The following is a 24,306-nucleotide window of genomic DNA, read 5'->3' on the forward strand; positions in this document are numbered from 1 at the left end:
GGGTTGATTCCAAGGCTTTGCTATTGTGAATAGTGCCACAATAAACATACGTGTGCATGTGTCTTTATAGTAGCATGACTTATAATTCTTTGGGTATATCCCCAGTAATGGGATGGCTGGGTCAAATGGTATTTCTAGTTCTAGATCCTTGAGGAATCGCCACACTGTGTTCCACAATGGTTGAACTAGTTTACAGTTCCACTAACAATGTAAAAGTGTTCCTATTTCTCCACATCCTCTCCAGCACCTGTTGTTACCTGACTTTTTAATGATCGCCATTCTAACTGGTGTGAGATGGTATCTCATTGTGGTTTTGATTTGCATTTCTCTGATGGCAAGTGATGACAAGCATTTTTTCATGTGTCTGTTGGCTGTATGAATGTCTTCTCAGAAGTGTCTGTTCATATCCTTTGCCCACTTTTTGATGGGGTGGTTTTTTTCTTGTAAATTTGATTGAGTTCTTTATAGGTTCTGGATATTAGCCCTTTGTCAGATGATCTCCCATTCTGTAGGTTGCCTGTTCACTCTGATGGTAGTTTCTTTTGCTCTGCAGAAGCTCTTTAGTTTAATTAGATCCCATTTGTCAATTTTGGCTTCTGTTGCCGTTGCTTTTGGTGTTTTAGACATGAAGTCCTTGCCCATGCCTATGTCCTCAATGGTTTTACCTAGGTTTTCTTCTAGGGTTTTTATGGTATTAGGTCTAACATTTAAGTCTCTAATCCATCTTGAATTAATTTTCGTATAAGGAGTAAGGAAAGCATCCAGTTTCAGCTTTCTACTTATGGCTAGCCAATTTTCCCAGCACCATTTATTAAATAGGGAATCCTTTCCCCATTTCTTGTTTTTGTCAGGTTTGTCAAAGATCAGATGGTTGTAGATGTGTGGTATTATTTCTGAGGGCTCTGTTCTGTTCCATTGGTCTGTATCTCTGTTTTGGTACCAGTACCATGCTCTTTTGGTTACTGTAGCCTTGTAGTATAGTTTGAAGTCAGGTAGCGTGATGCTGCCAGCTTTGTTCTTTTGACTTAGGATTGTCTGGCAATGCGGGCTCTTTTTTGGTTCCATATGAACTTTAAAGCAGTTTTTTCCAATTCTGTGAAGAAAGTCATTGGTAGCTTAATGGGGATGGCATTGAATCTATAAATTACCTTGGGCAGTATGGCCATTTTCACACTATTGATTCTTCCCATCCATGAGCATGGTATGTTCTTCCATTTGTTTGTGTTCTCTTTGATTTCACTGAGCGGTAGTTTGTAGTTCTCCTTGAAGAGGTCCTTTACATCCCTTGTAAGTTGGATTCCTAGGTATTTGATTCTCTTTGAAGCTATTGTGAATGGGAGTTCACTCATGATTTGGCTCTCTGTTTGTCTGTTACTGGTAGATAAGAATGCTTGTGATTTTTGCACATTGATTTTGTATCCTGAGACTTTGCTGAAGTTGCTTATCAGCTTAAGGAGATTTTGGGCTGAGACAATGGGGTTTTCTAAATATACAATCATGTCATCTGCAAACAGGAACAATTTGACTTCTTCTTTTCCTAACTAAATACCCTTTATTTCTTTCTCTTGTCTGATTGCCCTAGCCAGGACTTCCAACACTATGTTGAACAGGAGTGGTGAGAGAGGGCATCCCTGTCTTGTGCCAGTTTTCAAAGGGAATTTTTCCAGTTTTTGCCCATTCAGTATGATATTGGCTGTGGGTTTGTCATAAATAGCTCTTATTATTTTGAGGTACGTTCCATCAATACCGAACTTATTGAGCGTTTTTAGCATGAAGGGCTGTTGAATTTTGTCAAAAGCCTTTTCTGCATCTATTGAGATAATCATGTGGTTCTTGTCTTTGGTTCTGTTTATATGCTGGATTATGTTTATTAATTTGCGTGTGTTGAACCAGCCTTGCATCCCAGGGATGAAGCCCACTTGATCATGGTGGATAAGCTTTTTGATATGCTGCTGGATTCGGTTTGCCAGTATTTTATTGAGGATTTTTGCATCGATGTTCATCAGGGATATTGGTCTAAAATTCTCTTTTTTTGTTGTACTTCTGTCAGCCTTTGGTATCAGGATGATGCTGGCCTCATAAAATGAGTTAAGGAGGATTCCCTCTTTTTCTGTTGATTGGAATAGTTTCAGAAGGAATGGTACCAACTCCTCCTTGTACCTCTGGTAGAATTCAGCTGTGAATCCATCTAGTCCTGGACATTTTTGGTTGGTAGGCTATTAACTATTGCCTCAATTTCAGAGCCTGCTATTGGTCTATTCAGGGATTCAACTTCTTCCTGGTTTAGTCTTGGGAGAGTGTAAGTGTCCAGGAAATTATCCATTTCTTCTAGGTTTTCTAGTTGATTTGCGTAGAGGTGTTTATAGTATTCTCTGATGGTAGTTTGTATTTCTGTGGGGTCAGTGGTGATATCCCCTTTATCATTTTTTGTTGCATCTATTTGATTCTTCTCTCTTTTCTTCGTTATTAGTCTTGCTAGTGGTCTGTCAATTTTGTTGATCTTTTCAAAAAACCAACTCCTGGATTCATTGTTTTTTTGGAGGGTTTTTTGTGTCTGTCTCCTTCAGTTCTGCTTTTAGTTATTTCTTGCCTTCTGCTAGCTTTTGAATGTGTTTGCTCTTGCTTCTCCAGTTCTTTTAATTGTGATGTTTGGGTGTCAATTTTAGATCTTTCCTGCTTTCTCTTGTGGGCATTTAGTGCTATAAATTTCCCTCTACACACTGCTTTAAATGTGTCCCAGAGATTCTGGTGTGTTGTATCTTTGTTCTCATTGGTTTCAAAGAACATCTTTATTTCTGCCTTCATTTCATTATGTACCCAGTAGTCATTCAGGAGCAGGTTGTTGAGTTTCCATGTAGTTGAGCCGTTTTGATTGAGTTTCTTAGTCCTGAGTTCTAGTTTGATTGCACTGTGGTCTGAGAGATAGTTTGTTATAATTTCACTTCTTTTACATTTGCTGAGAAGTGCTTTACTTCCAACTATGTGGTCAATTTTGGAATAAGTGCGATGTGGTGCAGAAGAATGTATATTCTGTTGATTTGGGGTGGAGAGTTCTGTAGATGTCTATTAGGTCTGCTTGGTGCAGAGTTGAATTCAATTCCTGGATGTCCTTGTTGACTTTATCTTGTTGATCTGTCTAATGTTGACAGTGGGGTGTTGAAGTCTCCCATTATTATTGTATGGGAGTCTAAGTCTCTTTGTAAGTCTGTAAGGACTTGCTTTATGAATCTGGGTGCCCCTGTATTGGGTGCATATATATTTAGGATAGTTAGCTCTTCCTGTTGAATTGATCCCTTTACCATTATGTAATGGTCTTCTTTGTCTGTTTTGATCTTTGACGGTTTAAAGTCTGTTTTATCAGAGACTAGGATTGCAACCCCTGCTTTTTTTTGTTTTCCATTTGCTTGATAGATCTTCCTCCATCCCTTTATTTTGAACCTATGTGTGTCTCTGCATGTGAGATGGGTCTCCTGAATACAGCAAACTGATGGGTCTTGACTCTTTATCCAATTTGCCATTCTGTGTCTTTTAATTGGACCATTTAGTCCATTTACATTTAAGGTTAATATGGTTATGTGTGAACTTGATCCTGTCATTATGATATTAGCTGGTTATTTTGCTCGCTAGTTGATGCAGTTTCTTCCTCGCATTGATGGACTTTACATTTTTACAGGTTTTTGCAATGGTTGGTACCTGTTGTTCCTTTCCATGTTTAGTGCTTCCTTCAAGATCTCTTGTAGGGCACGCCTGGTGGTGACAATCTCTAAGCATTTGCTTGTCTGTGAAGGATTTTATTTCTCCTTCACTTATGAAACTTAGCTTGGCTGGATATGAAATTCTGAGTTGAAAATTATTTTCTTTACGAATGTTGAAATTGGCCCCCACTCTCTTCTGGCTTGGAGAGTTTCTGCTGAGAGATCTGCTGTTAGTCTGATGGGCTTCCCTTTGTGTGTAACCCGACCTTTCTCTCTGGCTGCCCTTAACATTTTTTCCTTCATTTCAACTTTGTTGAATCTGACAATTATGTGTCTTGGAGTTGCTCTTCTAGAGGAGTATCTTTGTGGCGTTCTCTGTATTTCCTGAATTTGAATGTTGGCCTGCCTTACTGGGTTGAGGAAGTTCTCCTGGATGATATCTTGCAGAGTGTTTTCCAACTTGGTTCCATTTTCCCTGTCACTTTCAGGCACACCAGTCAGATGTAGATTTGGTCTTTTCACATAATCCCGTATTTCTTGGAGGCTTTGTTCATTTCTTTTTACTTTTTTTCCACACTTCTCTTCTCGCTTCATTTCATTCATTTGATCTTCAGTCGCTGATAGTCTTTCTTTCAGATGATCGAGTGGGTTACTGAAGCTTGTGCATTGGTCACGTGGTTCTCGCCTTATGGTTTTCATCTCTATCGGTTCTTTTAAGGACTTCTCTACATGGTTATTCTAGTTAGCCATTCATCACATCTTTTTTCAAGGTTTTTAGTTTCTTTGCGCTGGTTACGTAGTTCCTTCTTTAGCTCTGAGAAGTTTGATCGACTGAAGCCGCCTTCTCTCAGCTCATCAAAGTCATTTTCCATCAGCTTTGTTCTGTTGCTGGCGATGTGCTGTGTTCCTTTGGAGGGGGAGTTGCGCTCTAATTTTTTGAATTTCCAGCTTTTCTGCACTGCTTTTTCCCCATCTTTGTGGTTTTATCTGCCTTTGGTCTTTGATGATGGTGATGTACTGATGGGGTTTTGGTGTGGATGTCCTTTGTTTGTTAGTTTTCCTTCTAACAAGCAGGACCCTCTGCTGTAGGAGTTTGCTTGAGGTCCACTGCAGACCCTGTTTGCCTGGGTATCAGCAGCAGAGGCTGCAGAAGATAGAATATTGCTGAACAGCGAGTGTTGCTGTCTGATTCTTGCTCTGGAAGCTTCGTCTCAGGGGTGTACCCTGTTGTGTGAGGTGTGAGGTGTCAGTCTGCACCTAGTGGGGGATATCTCCCAGTTAGGCTACTCAGGGGTCAGGGACCCACTTGAGCAGGCAGTCTGTCCGTTTTCAGATCTCAACTTCCGTGCTGGGAGATCCACTGCTCTCTTCAAAGCTGTCAGACAGGGGCGTTTACCTCTGCTGAGGTTTCTGCTGCTTTTTGTTTAGCTATGACCTGTCCCCAGAGGAGGAGTCTACAATGGCCGGCCGGCCTCCTTGAGTTGTAGTGGGCTCCACCCAATTCAAGCTTCCCGGGAAATTTGTTTACCTATGCTGAGGTTTCTGCTGCTTTTTGTTTAGCTATGACCTGTCCCCAGAGGAGGAGTCTACAATGGCCAGCCGGCCTCCTTGAGTTGTAGTGGGCTCCACCCAATTCAAGCTTCCCAGGAACTTTGTTTACCTACTTTAGCCTCAGCAATGGCAGGCGCCCCTTCCCCAGCCTTGCTGCCGCCTTGCAGTTAGATCTCAGACTGCTGTGCTAGCAATGAGGGAGGCTCCATGGGCGTGGGACCCTCTAGGCCAGGTGTGGGATATAATCTCCTAATGTGCCGTTTGCTAAGACCCTTGGTAAAGCACAGTATTAGGATGGGAGTTACCCAAATTTCCAGGTGTTGTATGTCTCAATTTCCTTTGGCTAGGAAAAGGAATTCCCTTCCCCCTTGCGCTTCCCAGGTTAAGCAATGTCTCACCCTCCTTCAGCTCTTGCTGGTCGGGCGGCACCTGTGGACCAGCGCCAACTGTCTGACATGACCCAGTGAGATGAACCCAGTACCTCAGTTGAAACTGCAGAAATCACCCGTCTTCTGTGTTGCTCCTGCTGGGAGCTGGAGGCTGGAGCTGTTCCTATTCGGCCATCTTGGGCATGCCCCCCTGTTTATAAAAATTCTAAGGATCCAACTTGTGATGGTGAATTTTAGGTGTCAACTTGACTGGGTTAAGGGATACCCACATCGCTGGTAAAGTATTATTTCTCAGTATGTATGTGAGGGTGTTTCTGAAAGAGATTGGCGTTCAAATTGGTGGACTGAGAAAGGAAGATCTGTCTTCACCCAATGTCAGTGGGGAATATCAGATTGGTTGAGGATGCAGATAGAACAAAAAGGCAGAGGAGAAGCAAGTTTTCTTTCTCTTCTGTAACTGGGACACCTGTCTGCTTCTGTCCTTGGACATCAGAACTCTAGGTTCTTCAGTCTTCAGACTTCTGGAACTATACCAGTGGCACCCTAGGTTCTCAGGCCTTTGGCTGCAGACTAATAGTTATACCATCGGCTTCTCTAGTTCTCAGGCCTTGGGATTTGGACTGAGCTATGGTACCAGCTTTCCTGGTTCTCCAGCTTATATATAGCATATTATGGGACATCTCAGCCTTCATAATTATATGAGCCAATTTCCTTAATACATCCCCTTTCATATCTCTCTCTCTCTCTCACTTTCTGTTTCTGTCTCTCTCCTCTATTGGTTCAGTTTCTCTGGAGAATCCTGATTAATACACAACCCTAAATGAGAATCCAAATAAATAGCAAGAAGAGGGAAAAAAATGTCCTAACACATCTAGATAGGAGTGCAGATAATAAGACTTTTGGTTCTCTGAACAACAATAAAATCTGTTTTTTTGGCCTTCAAGTCTGTAATGAAAAGAATAATAAAATTACCTGAAGGAATTCTATTCTGAATAGTCTATGATTTGGCCAAACACTTGATTTTATACAACTTTCTCCTCTGAATTTTCTTAGTACAGTAGTGATCACCATTTTATAGTACTATGATTTCCCCCTTGTATTATAAATATGTAGTAGTACCTTTTCTTTTTCTACATTGACAATAGGATTAAGCCGACTTATCTTTGCACTTTAAGACTAACCAAATCTATCGAAATCAAATAGCTACTGAACAAATACTTGTTTATTTAGATAATAAACATAACAAAGGTAGGATTAAATAAGATAATATATGTCCTTGGTTCCCAGAGTGTGTGCTGAGGTACCCCAGGGTACCCAAGTACATTCACGGGGTGCTATGGATAGTTTGAAATTTTAAGGGAAGCAAGGCAGTATTCAGTATTTAGCAGACACCATGTGACCTGCTAGCTCAAGGTCAAAGTTTTAACATGGGATTGACCTATATTCCTTTTGATAACATGTCTTCATTGAGCTGAGTTTTTTGGTAGCTGCTGCAATTAAAAGCAAGCATTATGTAGAAATCAATGTGGAACATAGAATAAGGGTAGTGTATCCAATCTGATTCCAAGTTGGGAAGTTTGTGCCCAACAGGTATATACATTCTGTTTGTTAGTACATAATTTTGGTTAAGAATTAGATAAAATATTTTTAAATATTTTTTTCAAATGGCTACTAAGTTGTTAGAATATAAATACTGAAGTTTTTTTGAATCCAAATACTTAATATATGAAACTGTTAGGTGTTTCTTTTGGTCTTGGGGCACCAAGAAAAAATTACTATGGGCATCATAAACAGGAAATTGTGGAGACCTGAGTCTTTTTTTTTTTTTTTTTTTTTGAGACAGAGTCTTGCTCTCAGACTGGAGTGCAGTGGTGGGATCTCAACTCACTGCAACCTCTGCCTCCTGGGCTCAAGTGATCCTCCTGCCTCAGGTGCCCAAGTAGCTGGGGCTATAGGCATGCACCACCACACCTGGCTAATTTTTGTATTTTTAGAAGAGACAGGGTTTTGCCATGCTGCCCAGGCTGGTCTCAAACTCCTGGGCTCAAGAAATCCCCCCACTTCAGCCTCCCAAATTGCTGTGATTATAGGTGTGAGCCACCGCACCTGGCCAACTTGAGTCTTAGCTGAGTATGCAGTGCATAGAAATTCCTACTAACTGTTAAGCAGTATAATTAATAATATGATGGATGTAAATATTTCAGTGAGCTGGGAATTTGTATAACACTTTATTTCAATGGCATCAAAATCTAAGAAATTAAGGAAGAAAAGTCATGAAAGTAGGGGAGGAGCAGCAATCAAGGAATCCAGAGGAAACAGAATGATTTTGTGCTTTTGATCAATAGTGAGTCAGTTTCTGCTTAGCACTAATAAATCCCTTAGGAGGGAGCATGATTAAAAATTTGCCATTTGGTGCATTTCTTTTTCCCACAGGGATAATCTAATGAGTGGAATGCCTTCAGGAGGTCACCCACATATTATCCCCAAAGGATCAATCTCAGATGGCAGCAGTACTACCACACTCTAAATACCATCTCTACCTGCCCACTCCCATTGATGCTGTACACATTTACTTCCCTAACTCTGTTCTCTTCCCTGAACTCATCTCATATCCTGTTATTTACTTATACCCATTTGGATTTCTAATAGACATAAAAAACTTAACATTTCCCCCCAGGAGTCTATTAATTTTCTTCCTGCACACACTGCCCTTACTCCAGGTCTGCTCCGTCTCAAGTCTTCCTCATCTCAATAAATGATATCTGAATTCATTTTAGCAACTGCTCATGCCAAAAGCTTTGGAGTCATCTTGATATCTCCCTTTCCCTCAGACTCCACATTCTATACATAAGAAGTCTTGTGGGCTTCTGATGACATCTGCTCACCTCTGCTGCATAGCCTATGCCACCACTCCTTTTGCCAGGACTACTGCAGCAGCCCCCAAAGTCTCCTTGTCCCATTACAGTATAGTTTCCAGATAGTAGCTGGAGTGATCACTTCAAAATCAGATGTTACCTTAAAGCTGTATGATGACTTCTTACTGCTTTTGGGATAAATTTCAAACTCTACCACATCTTCTAAGGATTTTCATGATTATCACAATACTTTTTTGACCTCACCACCTGATCAACTTGACTTCTTCTTCCTCTTATTTCCCCTCCCCTTCTTCTTATTTTTAATTGATTAATCACAATTTTATACCTTTATGGGGTACAATGTGATATTTATTATATATATACATAAGCACACAAAATGTGGGATGATTAAATCAAGCTAATTAACATATCCATCACCTCACTTATTTATCACTTTTTGTGGTAAGATGTGAAGTCTACTTTCTTAGTTATTTTGAAATATGCAATACATTATTGACTACAGTCATCCTCTGTTCAACAGATCTCAAAAATATATTCCTCCTGTTTATCTGAAACTTTGTAGCCTTTGACCAACAACTCCCCATTCCCTCCTCCTGCTTCCCCCAGCCTCTGGTAACCATCATTCTACTGTCTACTTCCATGAGCTCAGTTTCAGCTTGACTTCTTCATAGCACTTATTATCTGATGTTATACTCTCTCTCTATAAATATATATACATTCATATGTATACATATATACATATATGTGTATATACACATACATACATATATACATATACACATGTATATATGTATACATGTGTGTATGTGTATATATTCATATATACATATATATACCCATGTATATACATACACACACATATATATACACATATATATACACATATATATATGTATTTGTTGTTTGGCTTGGTTTTTTTTTTTTAGAGACAAGGTCTCAATATGTTGCCATATTGATCTCAAACTCCTGGCCTCAAGCAATCCTCCCACCTTGGCCTCCCAAAGTGCTGGAATTACAGATATGAGCCACTGTGCCTGGCCTTGGCTTGCATTTTCCTACCTCCTCCCCACTAGAATGTAAACTCCAAACAAATAAGAACTTTATATATTATATTCATTGCAGTATCTTCACCTAGAATAGCAAATGGACAATACATATTTACTGAGATGAGATATTTTGATCTCAACAGGAGCTCAGTCTGGATGCCTGATGTAGCTATTGAGAATACCAGTTCTGCCATGGTGATATGAATTAGTGACTAGGGAGACTTAGGTGAGAATATATTGTTAGAACAGTGATAATATCTTATTTTGATACTTTAAAGTTTATAAAACCCTTTCACATACATAATGTCCTTTGATTCTCACTCTAACTCTGGCAATGTCAGCACAGCTGACTAGGAATTATTACTGCATTTTGAGAATGTATAAACTTTCTCAGACAGTAAAAGATATCTTGAAAATCATGCAGTGCTTGTGACCATCAGGCCAATGAGGATTATTTTGTAATTTCTATGGTGGGAGGCAGTGTTAGAACAGTGGTTTAGGGATACAAACTTTGGAAGCATGCACATCTGGTTCTCATTCAGCCACTTATCAGCCAGACATTTACTTTTCCCCACCTGTAAAATGGGGCAATAGGATCAGGTGAAAGAACTTACGTACAGCTCTTAGCACTGTAAGTGCCTGGCATGTAGCAGTTGGCTGATCTATGTGCATATGAGTGTATCTGTTTTATTAGACACTAGGATGTTTTGGGGCAGCTAGTTCAGCCTGGTCTCCCTGCCATCATTTGGATTCCTGAGGGAATCACTAACCCAGAGGAGATTCTTATCTGTTCCATTCTAAGCCAAGGGGGAGGATTCTGGAGTCTTCTTCCCAGATTGTGAGCTGGAAGTCTCCAGGGCTATTCTGCATCATTTGCAGAGCCCTAGATGCCATTTCAGATGCCACACTACTCTGTACTCAAAAAATATTTCAAATAACTACCTCCCCAGTAAGTCTATTATATGCAAGGCCATGTGTCTGATCCCCAAGGCCTAGATGCTGAGAAGTTACCTGTCCCCAGAACTCAAATCTTAGAGCACTTGTGCATCAGTATCGCTTGAGAGTTAAACAAAAAAATCAGTGCTCAGGTGTCATCCCCAAAGATTTAGATTCATTTAGTTTAGCATAGAGATTCTCTATCTTTAGCATACATCAGATTCACCTGGAGGGCTTATTAAAACATTTCTGGGGCCCCCAAATCCTCAGTTTCTGATTCATTAGTTTTAAAGTGGGGCCTGATAATTTGCATATTAAGTGAATTTGCATTTCAGGTGTTGCTGATGCTGCTGGTACCTGGACCACACTTTGAGAACCATTTGAATAGAGAAGGAGTACCCCAATAGCCTAACAAAATTAATCCATCATCTCTGAATAATGATCAATTATATTAGTAAGTTCCTGAGCCATCCACTTTCTTCTTTTGAACAGACATTAAATCACTATAAAATTATTCCTGAAGCTACCTGTTATTCTTTGCCAAATGTCTAGACAGTTTATCCATGTTGGGATAATGGGCCTTTCCCAGATAATGGCTCGTCTTCCCTGTCATTTGCTCTTTAACAATGTAGCACCTTTGATTGCACTGCAACTTAGCCATCTGAGCTTCTGCAATTCCATCCCATTTATATCTGTAGAAAATTATTTTTGGTCATAGGTTAGTGCAAAATAAAACTCTTAATTTGGATCTCTCTTCCCAGGAAGATCTGGGTTTAGACTAGGCAGCCAGTGGTTAAAGACAAAGAGTGCTGATCCAGGAGGTTTATCAGCCAGAAGAAAGAATGAATAGGAAGGTGTGCCTTTAGTTGGAGGTCACACTTGAGAATTCTACAGAGCAATTTTAAGAACCATCAGAAATCTGAAGGTTATCTCCCACGGCTTTCTGGAGCTTTGGCCCATGGTAGGCAGGTAAAATCTGTGGCTATCAGAAGGCAGGTTTGGTTCTCCAGGCTAGATTGGCTGTTCAACCCCTACCTACTAGAATTTAAAAGGATGTTTCCTATTGCTGCCCAGATTCCTTTATGATAGAGAACATCTAGGATGGACGTCTTCTATAGCACGTGAGAGGACCTGGGGGAGACCAAGGACTGAGGATCAAGTCTCTCTGTTTCTTTTGCATCAATGCAGTGATGGAGGCAGAGGCATAAAAAAAAAAAAATTTTGGACCATACTAACTGTTAAATAGAGGCTTAAGGCAAAAGCTCTTACATGTATGTGGGTAATGAGTAAAAGATGCAGCTGCAACTAATTAGGTAATACCATATTTAGAAGAAAAGACTTGGTTTTGGAGATTTGTATGATACATAGAAATATACTTGACACCCATAATGTATCAAGACAAAAATAGATATACTTTTATCATAGAACTGCAAAAAAATCACTTTATGCATAAATTCTCAAAACTTTCTCTCCCTGTCACTGCTTAGATTTAATCAATGTATAGACTAATTATGTTTACTTCTTCTTAATCCTCCCTTTATCTATGACCCTGAAAAAGAACAAAATATTATCTTTGGTAGCAAGAATAAGAAAGAACATCAGAAGCTCCTACATGTTTTCCATTGCTTAGTTCTTACCTCTCTTGGCTTACCTGGTGTTGCCTTTCACAGCTGTATTCAATCAGTGCTCGTAGCCAGGAAATGCTCTGTTCACCTCTTCTCCTCCATAAAAGAGACTCTTCACTGTCTTCTTCATTTTTCAGATAAACATTCAGCAGGCCAGTTCCCCCTCCATACATGTGGTAGAAAAAGGTCAAGCAGTGTTTTCCGGAGACTCCTCGCAGAGGCCTGGACAAGAGGCGTGCTTTTTGTCCATACACCATGTGGGAGGCCTCAATGTACATGTAGTAGCCTTGAGGTGAATGCAAAAGCAGGTATTGTTAAAAAGGATACAAATTACATTTTCTCCTTCCATAAGGTTCTTTCAGAGTGTCACGTCAAGATGACCTGACTAAAAGTACTGAGAAAGGGTTTTATAATTTTGAAGAATACATATTATCTAAGGAAAATAAGTTACAAAAATGAGACCAGCAAAATGATTTCTTAAATGATTTGTAATTCAGTTTAATTTGTGTCTTGTATAGAGCTAATTAATATACCAGTATTATGCCACTGATACAGTGATTAACACATCAGAATTTATATTACTCATTCATGGACAATATTCTAAAGCTTCCAGACATTGGTTTGGAGAGAGAGAGAGAATGGGTTTTGTAGTCAGGTAGATCTGGGTTCAAGTCTTGACTCTAATATTTGTTGTCTATGTGATTCTGGTCTAATGAATAATCTCTGAACTTACATTCATCTTTTTAAGATAAGGGTTAATACCTGTGCTACAGAATTGTGAGTATTAAGTAACATAATGACATACACTCACATGTCATGCATATTCCATTATTTGTTTCCTGTCCTGCTCAGTTTCTAAAATGGTTCGTGTCACTTTTTTTTAGTCTTGAAAACATATTCTGTAATATTTTAAAATTGCCTTTCCAATTTCCTTTTCTAATTTTATTTTATTGCTATTTTAAAATTTATTGGTTTCAGGCAGAAACAGGGTTAGTCGGCATGAAGATAGGGCAGTGGTGTGCTGCAGCCAACTTCCACAGGCTTCCAATAGCCCATTGTATGCATCCTCTTTCAGCTCCAAGTGACTTCACGTTGGTAGCCGGAAATGGGCCATGATGGGACTATTTACACCACAGAAACTGGACATGTATACAAGTCAGCACATCCTTCCCAAAGAGAGCCAGTTTGTGTTAAACAATCACTATCATGTCACTGAAGTAAAACTATATATGAATAGTAATGCAAGAGATCTTTTCTAGAGTAGCTCACTGGTAATATAATTCTGTGCATCTGAGGCCCATTTTAAAAAAGGCCCTGAACTCTACATCAGTAGTTGTTAACCTTTGATCACTTGATGAAAAGTTTAGACCTCCGCTACTTGAAAAATATACAAAGAAAGTTTGCATACAACTTTGTTGCTTTGTTCGGTGTTACATTTGTGTTTGGAATGAATGTATGTGTCTCCCCAAATTCATATGTTGAAGCCCTAACCCTAGTGTGATAGTAATTGGAGATGGGGCACTGGGGAGCAAATTAGGGCTAAATGAGGTCATGAGGCTGAAGCTCTCCTGATGACAGTAGTGCCCTTATAAGAAGAGACACCAGGGAGCTTGTTCTGTCTCTCTCTCTTCAGATGCACACACCAAGAAAGGCCATGTGAGCACACAGCAAGATGTTGCCTGTCTGCAAGCTAGGAAAAGAGCCCTCACCAGGAACTGAAACAGCTGGCACGTTGATGTTGGACTTTACAGCCTCCACAACTGTCATAGGTAAATTTCTGTTGTTTAAACCACCTAGTCTATGATGTTTTGTTATGGCAGCCCAGGCAAACACCAACGTTTTGCCAATTTTGATTTGTTTTTACATATATGATATAAAAAGTAATCTTTACAAAGTATCATACGTCTCATTATTTCATGCAGAAATTGGTGACCAAATCAACAGGAAAAATAAAGAGATCCCAAATAATACATGCAAATGAAATGGTTTCTTTATAGTTCGAAGTTTAATCGATGAATTCTAATCATTTCCAAAAGTATGGCAATCAAGATATCCCTACAAGAATTGGTTGGAAGTCCCCTCTATGTGCCTGAGAGGTCTTTCTCCATTCTCTTTTTCTTATTTCTACAAACACAAATCTGAGTTCTATAGACTTATTAAAACAGTGGGAGAAAGCATCATTGGTCTTAATAAATTGTGGGCACTGTGTAACAGCTTTCCCCAGTGTTTTACTCTATAAAGTTTTCACCCTGCAAAACTGGGCTGACTCACAGGATGTGGCCTGCATCAACCAGTCACATCTAAGGAATGATGTTGCCCCAAAGAAGCAGAATCAGAGCGGAGTTCTGTGTCTGTCACTTCAGGTTGCCTGTTATCAAGGCATGCTGCCACCAAAGGCTCCACTAGCTGGGGATTCCTGAATGCAATGAACAAGTAGAAATGAAAACCTCCTTTAGGATACTCTAAAGACTACATATATTTCAGCCCAGTTCAAAAGTAAATTTTAATTAGAAGGCTAATTGGTTTAAATAAGAAATCAAAATTATGGGAGTATCTTTGATCAGGTATGTTACATTTGACATCCAGTCAACTTCAACTTTTCATCTCATTGGCAGTAGTTTCATCCAGATGCAGGCTTAAGGGAAATGGCATAGCTGCCAGCTTTCCCATGATCTGCTTAAAAATAATAGCAAAAAAACCTGTCAGTGTTCTGGAGTGCTCACCTGTGACATCCTCATTACGAAATCCAGTGGTCAGTTTTCAGTCTTTGTCATTTCTGTACCATCAGTAACATTGGACATAGTGGTTTACCACTTCAGAAAGTAGAATTACATTCTTACCTTGGCTTGCAAGACATTGTATTCTCCTTTTTCTCCTCCCTCACTGGTTACCTTTTGCCAATTGCACTCTCTCTTTTCTGACCTCTTGACCCTGGAGTACCCCAAGGTCCAGTTTTTACTTCACTATTCTTACTACTTTGATGATCTCATCTTGTTTCAGGGCTTTAAATACCAAATATGTTGTTATATCTCAGATTTAAATTTTCAACCTTTTTGCTGAAATCTAGACTCATTCACACTGTCAAATGGACATCTCCACTTACTGTCAGGTAGACATCTCACACTGAACATATTCAAAACTCAACTTCCTAACAGCCTGAAGTAGACTGAATGTTCAGTTGTTCACACCCAAAACCTGTGAGTTGCACACCACTACTCTTTCTCTGCTTCTCCACATCAGGGCTATCAGGAATTCCCATTGGGTCTACCTTTAAAATACATCCAGAATCCAGTCATTTCTCTTCTTATCACCTCCACTGCTATCATCCTGGTCCAGGCTGCTATCATTTCTTGCTTGGATTTATGCAAAAGCTTCCCAACTACTCTGTCTGCTTCTACTCTGGTCCCCTGCAATCTCGTCTCAAAACTGTATTCATAGTGCTCCTTCTAAAGCAAAAGCAAAATCGTAACCACTCATTTAAATCCTTCCATTGGCTCAGCATTTCAGAGTAAAAGGTAAAGTCCTTACAATTGGCTTTAGAATCCTATATAATCTCCCACCTACTCTCTTACCTCTCTCATTCCTACTGGCTTTCTCCTCACTTACTGTGCTGCTTGGCCACACTGGCCTTTGTATTATTCCTGGAATATGGCAGGTATGCTGCTGCCTCAAGGCCTTTGTGTGTGCTAACCCTGGCTATTCCTCTAGATATTCTCAGGTCTCACTCTCTTACCTCCTTTAAGTCTTTGCTCAGATGTTACCTTTTCTATTAGACCTGTTCTGACTATACTATTCCAAATTGCAATCCCTTTTCCCTGGCACTCCTCATTCCCTATACCCTAATTTAATATGTTTTCCATAGTTAACTGCCTCTTAATATACTGTACAATTTTCTTATTTTTATGTTTGCCTGTCTGTTTCCTTTAGAATTCACAAGAGCAGAGATTTTTTTCTTGTTTAGTTCACTGCCACGTTCCCAGGTCCTATAACAGTGCTTGGAACATAACAGACGCTCATTAATATCTGTTGAATGGATGAATGAATGCATTTTTTTCCCCACAGCTCTAAGCACAAACCAATTTGACCATTTCTAGGGCACATAGCTCCACCACAGTCACTCCAAATGTGGGAAGTTCTTGGCAATGAGATACTCACTTGACTATGATGCTTCAAGGCAAACTAGAGCAAATCCAAGTTGTGGTAAAATTAAAGTCTTATCAAAGCAAATCATCTCGAACAAGTTCTACACTATCAGAAGTATTTTTAAAATGAACACATAAGATAATTCTTTGAGTTCATTACCTTCATTCTTTCACTGGCAAGCAAATTGGTCCACAAGAAGCACAGGGTTTTTGCACATTCAGCGATGAAAGGAACCTTTTTCTTTTGTACATATTTTCTTTAACATTTTCTAACTTAAGTTAGGTCAATGTAAACAATAATACAGATATACATAATCCTAACAGAAGGGTGTGTCTAATTTAATTCCATGGAAAGAGAGATCAAGGCATGAAAATGACCATGGTATATCACTTAACTATTTACTAAAGGAATCCCATGCTATCCTACACATAAGTTAGTAGCATGGTAGATGCAAACAGTACCCTAATACATTTAACTTAAAAAAATTTCCTCCCAAAAGTAATTTTTAAGACAAGAAAAAAATTTTCACACCTAGCTTTGGAGCTCTGAAAAGGCCCACTTGAATCCCAGGTAAAGGACCTTAGCTATAGATGAAATTCTCAATAGCGGGGAAAAGCTCCTCTGAAGATGCTGTCACTGGGGAACTGGTAAGTAGAGACTAAGGGCCCTGAAACATGAAGTCTTTTCAAAATGGAAGGGAAGCAATGAATTAAACATGAGAGAGATGACCTAAGAATTGTCTTTTGTTTAGGGATGATGGTTGTGCATTCCTACTGGTAACAGTACAAGTCTTGACCAGGATTATTCTGAGATTCTGGAAGACAGGAAAACTCTTAATTATCCCCAGGATCATTTGATTGACTTCTTTCTTTCGTGGGCACAATGGACTAATTCATTTACTTTGTGAGGGTGAAGCACTAGTCTGGTTGCCCAGTTCTTCCCAACAGGTTGGGACTCTAACTAAATCAGGGATGGCCTGCACAGCCTCCTCTAACCATCTGTTCTTTGGACCATACATACCTCTACAGATGTGACTCCTGAAGTCTACTATGCTTTCAGTTTATGCACCTCTGGGCCGCAGGTATCAAGCTGAAACTATTCACTAAGGTTTCCAGTTCCAGAAACCTTTGTATTTAGTACCATAAAATAGGAGGAGGAGGTTCCAAGATGGCCAAATAGGAACAGTTCCAGTCTATAGCTCCCATCGTGAGCGACACGGAAGATGGGAGACTTCTGCATTTCCAACTGAGGTACCAGGTTCATCTTACTGGGGCTTGTTGGACAGTGGGTACAGCCCATGGAGTGTGAGCTCAAGTAGGGTGGGGCATCATCTCACCTGGGAAGTGGAAGGGGTCAGAGAATTCCCTTTCCTAGCCAAGGGAAGCCGTGACAGATGGTACCTGGAAAATCAGGACACTCCCACCCTAATACTGCGCTTTTCCAACAGTCTTAGCAAACGGCACACCAGGAGATTATATCCCGCCCCTGGCTTGGAGGGTCCCACAGCCACAGAGCCTCCCTCACTGCTAACACAGCAGTGTGAGATTGAACTGCTAGGCAGCAGCGGGGCTGGGGAGGGGCGTCCACCATTGCTGAGGCTTGAGTAGGTAAACAAAGCAGCCCGGAAGCTGGAACTGGGTAGAGCCCACTGCAGCTCAAGGAGGGCTGCCTGCCTGCCTCTGTAGACTCCACCTCTGGGGCATAGCTAAACAAAGGCAGCAGAAACTTCTGCAGACTTAAACGTCCCTGACAGCTTTGAAGAGATAGTGGTTCTCCCAGCACGGAGTTTGAGATCTGAGAATGGACAGACTGCCTCCTCAAGTGGGTCTCTGACCCCCGAGTAGCCTAACTGGGAGACACCTCCCAGTAGGGGCCGACTGACACCTCATACAGCTGGGTGCCCCTCTGAGACAAAGCTTCCAGAGGAAGACTCAGGCAGCAACATCTGCCGTTCTGCAGTTTTGCTGTTCTGCAGCCTCTGCTGGTGATACCCAGGCAAACAGGGTCTGGAGTGGACCTCCAGCAAACTCCAACAGACCTGCAGCTGAGGGTTCTGACTGTTAGAAGGAAAACTAGCAAACAGAAAGGACATCCACACCAAAACCCCATCTGTACATCACCAGCAAATACCAAAGGTAGATAAAACCACAAAGATGAGGAGAAAACAGAGCAGAAAAGCTGAAAATTCTAAAAATCAGAGCACCTCTTCTCCTCCAAAGGAATGCAGCTGCTCACCAGCAACGGAACAAAGCTGGACGGTGAATGACTTTGACGAGTTAAGAGAAGGAAAACTTCAGATGATCGGTAATAACAAACTTTTCCGACCGAAAGGAGGATGTTCAAACCCATCGCAAAGAAGCTAAAAACCTTGAAAAAAGATAAGACGAATGGCTAACTAGAATAAACAGCATAGAGAAGACCTTAAGTGACCTGATGGAGCTGAAAACCATGGCACAATAAGTACATGATGCATGCACAAGCTTCAGTAGCCGATTCGATCAAGTGGAAGAAAGGGTATCAGTGATTGAAGATCAAATGAATGAAATGAAGTGAGAAGAGAACTTTAGAGAAAAAAGAGTAAAAAGAAATGAACAAAGCTTCCAAGAAATATAGAACTATGTGAAAAGACCAAATCTACATTTGATTGGTGTACCTGAAAGTGACGGGGAGAATGGAACCAAGTTGGAAAACACTCTTTAGGATATTATCCAGGAGAACTTCCCCAACCTAGCAAGGCAGGCCAACATTCAAATTCAGGAAATGCAGACACGAAAGACCCTTCAAAACATCACTAAATCCAGGAGCTGTTTTTTTTGAAAAGATCAACAAAATTGATAGACCTCTAGCAAGACTAATAAAGAAAAAAAGACAAAAGATTCAAATAGACACAATAAAAAATGATAGAGGAGATATCACCGCCGATCCCACAGAAATACAAACTGCCATCAGAGAATACTATAAACACCTCTGTGCAAATAAACTAGAAAATCTAGAAGAAATGGATAAATTCCTGGAAACATATGCCTTCCTAAGACTAAACCAGGAAGAAGTTGAATCCCTGAATAGACTAGTAACAGGCTCTGAAATTGAGGCAATGATTAATAGCATACCAACCAAAAAAATCCAGGACCAGATGGATTCACAGCCGAATTCTACCAGAGGTACAAAGAGGAGCTGGTACCATTCCTTCTGAAACTATTCCAATCAACAGAAAAAGAGGGAATCCTCCTTAACTCATTTTATGAGGCCAGCATCATCCTGATACCAAAGCCTGATGGAGACACAACAAAAAAAAGAGAAGTTTAGACCAATATCCCTGATGAACATCGATGCAAAAATCCTCAATAAAATACTGGCAAACCAAATCCAGCAGCATGTCAGAAAGCTTATCTACCATGATCAAGTTGGTTTCATCCCTGGGATGCAAGGCTGGTTCAACATACACAAATCAATAAACGTAATCCAGCATATAAACAGAACCAAAGACAAAAACCACATGATTATCTCAATAGATGCAGAAAAGGCCTTTGACAAAATTCAACAGCCCTTCATGCTAAAAACTCTTAATAAACTAGGTATTGGTGGGACATATCTCAAAATAGTAAGAGCTATTTATGACAAACCCACAGCCAATATCATACTGAATGGGCAAAAACTGGAAGCATTCCTTTTGAAAACTGGCACAAGACAGGGATGCCCTCTCTCACCACTCCTATTCAACATACTGTTGGAAGTTCTGGCCAGGGCAATCAGGCAGGAGAAAGAAAGAAAGGGTATTTAATTAGGAAAAGAGGAAGTCAAATTGTCCCTGTTTGCAGATGACATGATTGTATATTTAGAAAACCCCATTGTCTCAGCCCAAAATCTCCTTAAGCTGATAAGCAACTTCAGCAAAGTCTCAGGATACAAAATCAATATGCAAAAATCACAGGCATTCCTATACACCAATAACAGACACACAGAGAGCCAAATCATGCGTGAACTCCCATTCACAATAGCTTCAAAGAGAATAAAATACCTAGGAATCCAACTTACAAAGGATGTGAAGGACCTCTTCAAGGGGAACTACAAACCACTGCTCAATGAAATAGAAGAGGACACAAACAAATGGAAGAACATTCCATGCTCATGGATAGGAAGAATGAATACTGGGAAAATGGCCATACTGCCCAAGGTATTTTATAGATTCAGTGCCATCCCCATCAAGCTACCAATGACTTTCTTCACAGAATTGGAAAAAACTACTTTAAAGTTCATATGGAACCAAAAAAAAAGCCCACATTACCAAGACAGTCCTAAGCCAAAAGAACAAAGCTGGAGGCATCATGCTACCTGACTTCAAAGTATACTACAAGGCTACAATAATAAAAACAGCATGGTAGTGGTACCAAAACAGAGATATAGACCAATGGAACAGAACAGAGCCCTCAGAAATAATACCACACATCTACAACCATCTGATCTTTGACAAACCTGACAAAAACAAGAAATGGGGAAAGGATTACCCTATTCAAGAAATGGTGCTGGGAAAACTGGCTAGCCGCATGTAGAAAGCTGAAACTGGATCCCTTCTTTACACCTTATACAAAAATTAATTCAAGATGGATTAAAGACTTAAATGTTAGACGTAAAACCATAAAAGCCCTAGAAGAAAACCTAGGCAATTTATTTAGGACATAGGCATGGGCAAAGACTTCATGACTAAAACACCAAAAGCAATGGCAACAAAAGCCAAAATTGACAAATGAGATCTCATTAAACGAGCTTCTGCATGACAAAAGAAAATACCATCAGAGTGAACAGGCAACCTACAGAATAGGAGAAAATTTTTACAATTTTCCCATCTGATATTATATCCAGAATCTACAAAGAACTTAAACAAATTTACAAGAAAAAATCAAACAACCCCATCAAAATGTGGATGAAGGATATGAACAGACACTTCTCAAAAGAAGACATTTATGTAGCCAATAGACACGTTGAAAAATATCACTGGCCATCAGAGAAATGCAAATCAAAACCACAATGAGATATTATCTCACACCAGTTAGAATGGTGATCATCAAAAAGTCAGGAAACAACAGGTGGTGCTGGAAAGGATGTGGAGAAATAGGAATACTTTTACACTGTTGGTGGGAGTGTAAATTAGTTCAACCATTGTGGAAGACAGTGTGGCGATTCCTCAAGGATCTAGAACTAGAAATACCATTTGACCTAGCCATCACATTACTGGGTATATACCCAAAGGATTATAAATCATGCTGCTATAAAGACACATGAACGTGTATGTTTATTGCAGCACTATTCACAATAGCAAAGACTTGGAACCAACCTAGATGTACATCAATGATAGACTGGATTAAGAAAATGTGGCACATACACACCATGGAATACTATGCAGCCATAAAAAAGGATGAGTTCATGCCCTCTGTAGGGACACGGATGAAGCTGGAAACCATTATTCTGAACAAACTATCGCAAGGACAGAAAACCAAACACTGCATGTTCTTACTCATAGGTGGGAATTGAACAATGAGAACACTTGACACAGGGTGGGGAACATCACACACCGGGGCCTGTCGTGGGGTGGGGAGATGGGGGAGGGATAGCATTAGGAGTTATACCTAATGTAAATGACGAGTTAATGGGTGCAGCACACCAACATGGCACATGTATACATATGTAACAAACCCGCACGTTGTGCACATGTACCCTGGAACTTAAAGTGTAATAATAACAAAGATACATCCCCCCAAAAATGAAAGGAAGTCTCGTATGTTGCTTGTTGTATAATTGTGCTGTATAGACTACGTTTGTTCCTATACACATATGCCTGTGATAAATTTTGTTATAAATTAGATGCTGTAAGAGATTAACAACAATAACTCCCAATAAAATAGAACAATTATAACAATACTCTGGTGCACAATTTAAAACTTATAAATTGGCCAGTTCTGGAATTTCCCATTTAATATTTTCAGATTGCCATTGACTGAGAGTAACTGAAACTCTGAGTTGGAAAGTGAACCTGTGGATAAGGGAGGACTACTTTATATATACATAGGTATAAAGCAATACCTATGTAGAGCAATCTAGACAAACATCTTACCTAAACATAATTTTAAGACATTTATCAATGAATCGGAGTATGCCCTCTGATGCACAAACCAGTTGTTCCTTTTGATGACAAATATTTTTTTCTTCTTGACTTGCATATGACACTCGCTTTCCCCAGAAAAGATCAGAACTTCACGGAGAGCCACTCTGCCTCACATGTGTTTGGAAAGCAGAGAAAAGCCGTTTGTTGACAAGTTTTACCACATTACATCTTCAAGCACTGTCTGTCTCAGCAAACAAAAGTTCTGGATGGGAGCCAGGAAGCCCCAGTGTTGAAGCTTCATAACAATTCACATGTTCTTGCACGTAAAGGATTCCAGTCTGTGGAAGGGATTATTAACTGGAGCAAATAAATTACATTCTCTCTATGGGTCATTGTTTAACATTGAAAATAGTGGTTCCAGTGGATCTATTGGGAGATCAGGGTGCCATCTGTTCTTTGCACAGCAACTATGATGTGTTGAGACACACACACACACACCACATCCATAATTCTTGACTGCGAAGCAGCTGTTCCTCCAGTCTCGTGGCTCTTTTGCAGGGTAGGGAAGAAGCCTGAGTGGCCTGCATGGAGAGGCTGTGTGGAACGAACAGCTAGCTGCATTCATTAGCTGGAAAAGAATTCTTAAAAATCAGGGAAAAAATATACCAATGTTTTGTGAAGAACAACTTTAGAAGTTGTCACTCTAAAATTTCTCTTTTTGCATTATACTTCTAAGTGATTTTAAAAGGCTGTCATAAATGAGGAGTTATTGTTTAATGGGTGTGGAGTTTCAGTTTTGGGAAATGAAGAAAAAGCTCTGGAGATGGATGGTGGTGATGGTTGCACAATGATGTGAATAGACTCAGTGCCACTGAATTAGACACTTAAAAATGGTTAAGGTATGTTATGTGTATTTTACCACCAATTTTTTAAAAAGCTTGTCACAGAAGCCTTCTCTGTATAAGTAGAATCTGGCAATGTCAGAAACTAACATAATAAAAAATAAGCTATGGAAAGATTGAAGGATATAGGAGACTTTAATAATCCGGAGCTAATTCCTCAGATAGTTACAAACTCACTGGATAGCATTCCTACATGTCCGAATATCAACTATCAAAATTCTTAAAAGACAAGGATTTGAAATAAACTGGAACTAAAACATTAAAACAGAGTTGTGATATTCTTTTGTCTCAAAGCAAACTTTTATACATTTCATTATTTAATATTTTAATGTATTATTAATATTTCAATCACACAAGAAGTTCTTGTGTTCTTGGAAATGAAGAAGACTTCTACCTTTATTTAGCTGCATATTGGAAGAGAATTTATTTGCCAGAAATGTGGAAGATTTATTGGAATATTTAACTGTACTACAAAAGAAAGTGCTGGTGTTTCTTTCTCTGTAAATTGTTAAATGATGCAGGGTTGCTTTTCTGGAATAGTAGGATCAGGGAGGGAGGACTGAATGACTTCTATTCACTGGGGGAGTCAATGGATAGGAAATAGTTGGAGACATTTTCTCACTAACTTGGATACTCTTGGCTTATATATTCTAGTATCATTTGGCTACAAAATCCCTGTAAACTCCAGGTCAACTAAAACTAATGTTTACAAGGAATTCTGACAGCATAGTATCATATAAATGTTAATAAAATTATAATGGCCAGTACCACCATGGGAATTTTGTTAAGACTTGTATTTATTGTCTCATAAATATTGTAGTCTCAAGTTCCACAACCCCCACTGGTTGCCTGAAATTGTGGATAGTACCAAACCATATATATATGTATTATGCTTTTTTTCTATACTATATACTGATAATAAAGTTTAATTTACAAGTTAGGAACAGTAAGAGATAAACAACAATAATAATAAAATAGAACAATTATAACAATATAATAAGAGTTATGTGCATGTGGTCTTTCTTTCTCTCTCTCTCTCTCTC

General features: G+C 39.6%; 1 protein-coding gene and 1 long non-coding RNA gene across 4 annotated transcripts in view; one reads left to right on the top strand and one right to left on the bottom strand.

Moving 5' to 3' along the window:
• The window catches only part of LOC104662050, a 53,878-nt gene that overhangs the window by 29,226 nt on the left and 346 nt on the right, over window positions 1-24,306 (top strand). For both annotated transcript variants that reach the window (XR_004053929.1, XR_004053930.1), the window contains one exon: window positions 13,752-13,887. This is a non-coding gene — a long non-coding RNA (uncharacterized LOC104662050). The remainder of the gene's footprint in view (window positions 1-13,751; window positions 13,888-24,306) is intronic.
• The window catches only part of MAMDC2 (MAM domain containing 2), a 183,668-nt gene that overhangs the window by 2,569 nt on the left and 156,793 nt on the right, over window positions 1-24,306 (bottom strand). For both annotated transcript variants that reach the window (XR_747924.2, XM_010362947.2), the window contains exon 12: window positions 12,145-12,404. Coding sequence is in view for 1 of the 2 variants with exons in the window: in XM_010362947.2 (XP_010361249.2) it covers window positions 12,145-12,404 (260 nt within the window). In the remaining variant the exon portion in view is untranslated. The remainder of the gene's footprint in view (window positions 1-12,144; window positions 12,405-24,306) is intronic.

This window comes from Rhinopithecus roxellana, chromosome 16 (assembly GCF_007565055.1).
Source record: "Rhinopithecus roxellana isolate Shanxi Qingling chromosome 16, ASM756505v1, whole genome shotgun sequence".
In the NCBI taxonomy this organism is placed as follows: Eukaryota; Metazoa; Chordata; class Mammalia; order Primates; family Cercopithecidae; genus Rhinopithecus; species Rhinopithecus roxellana.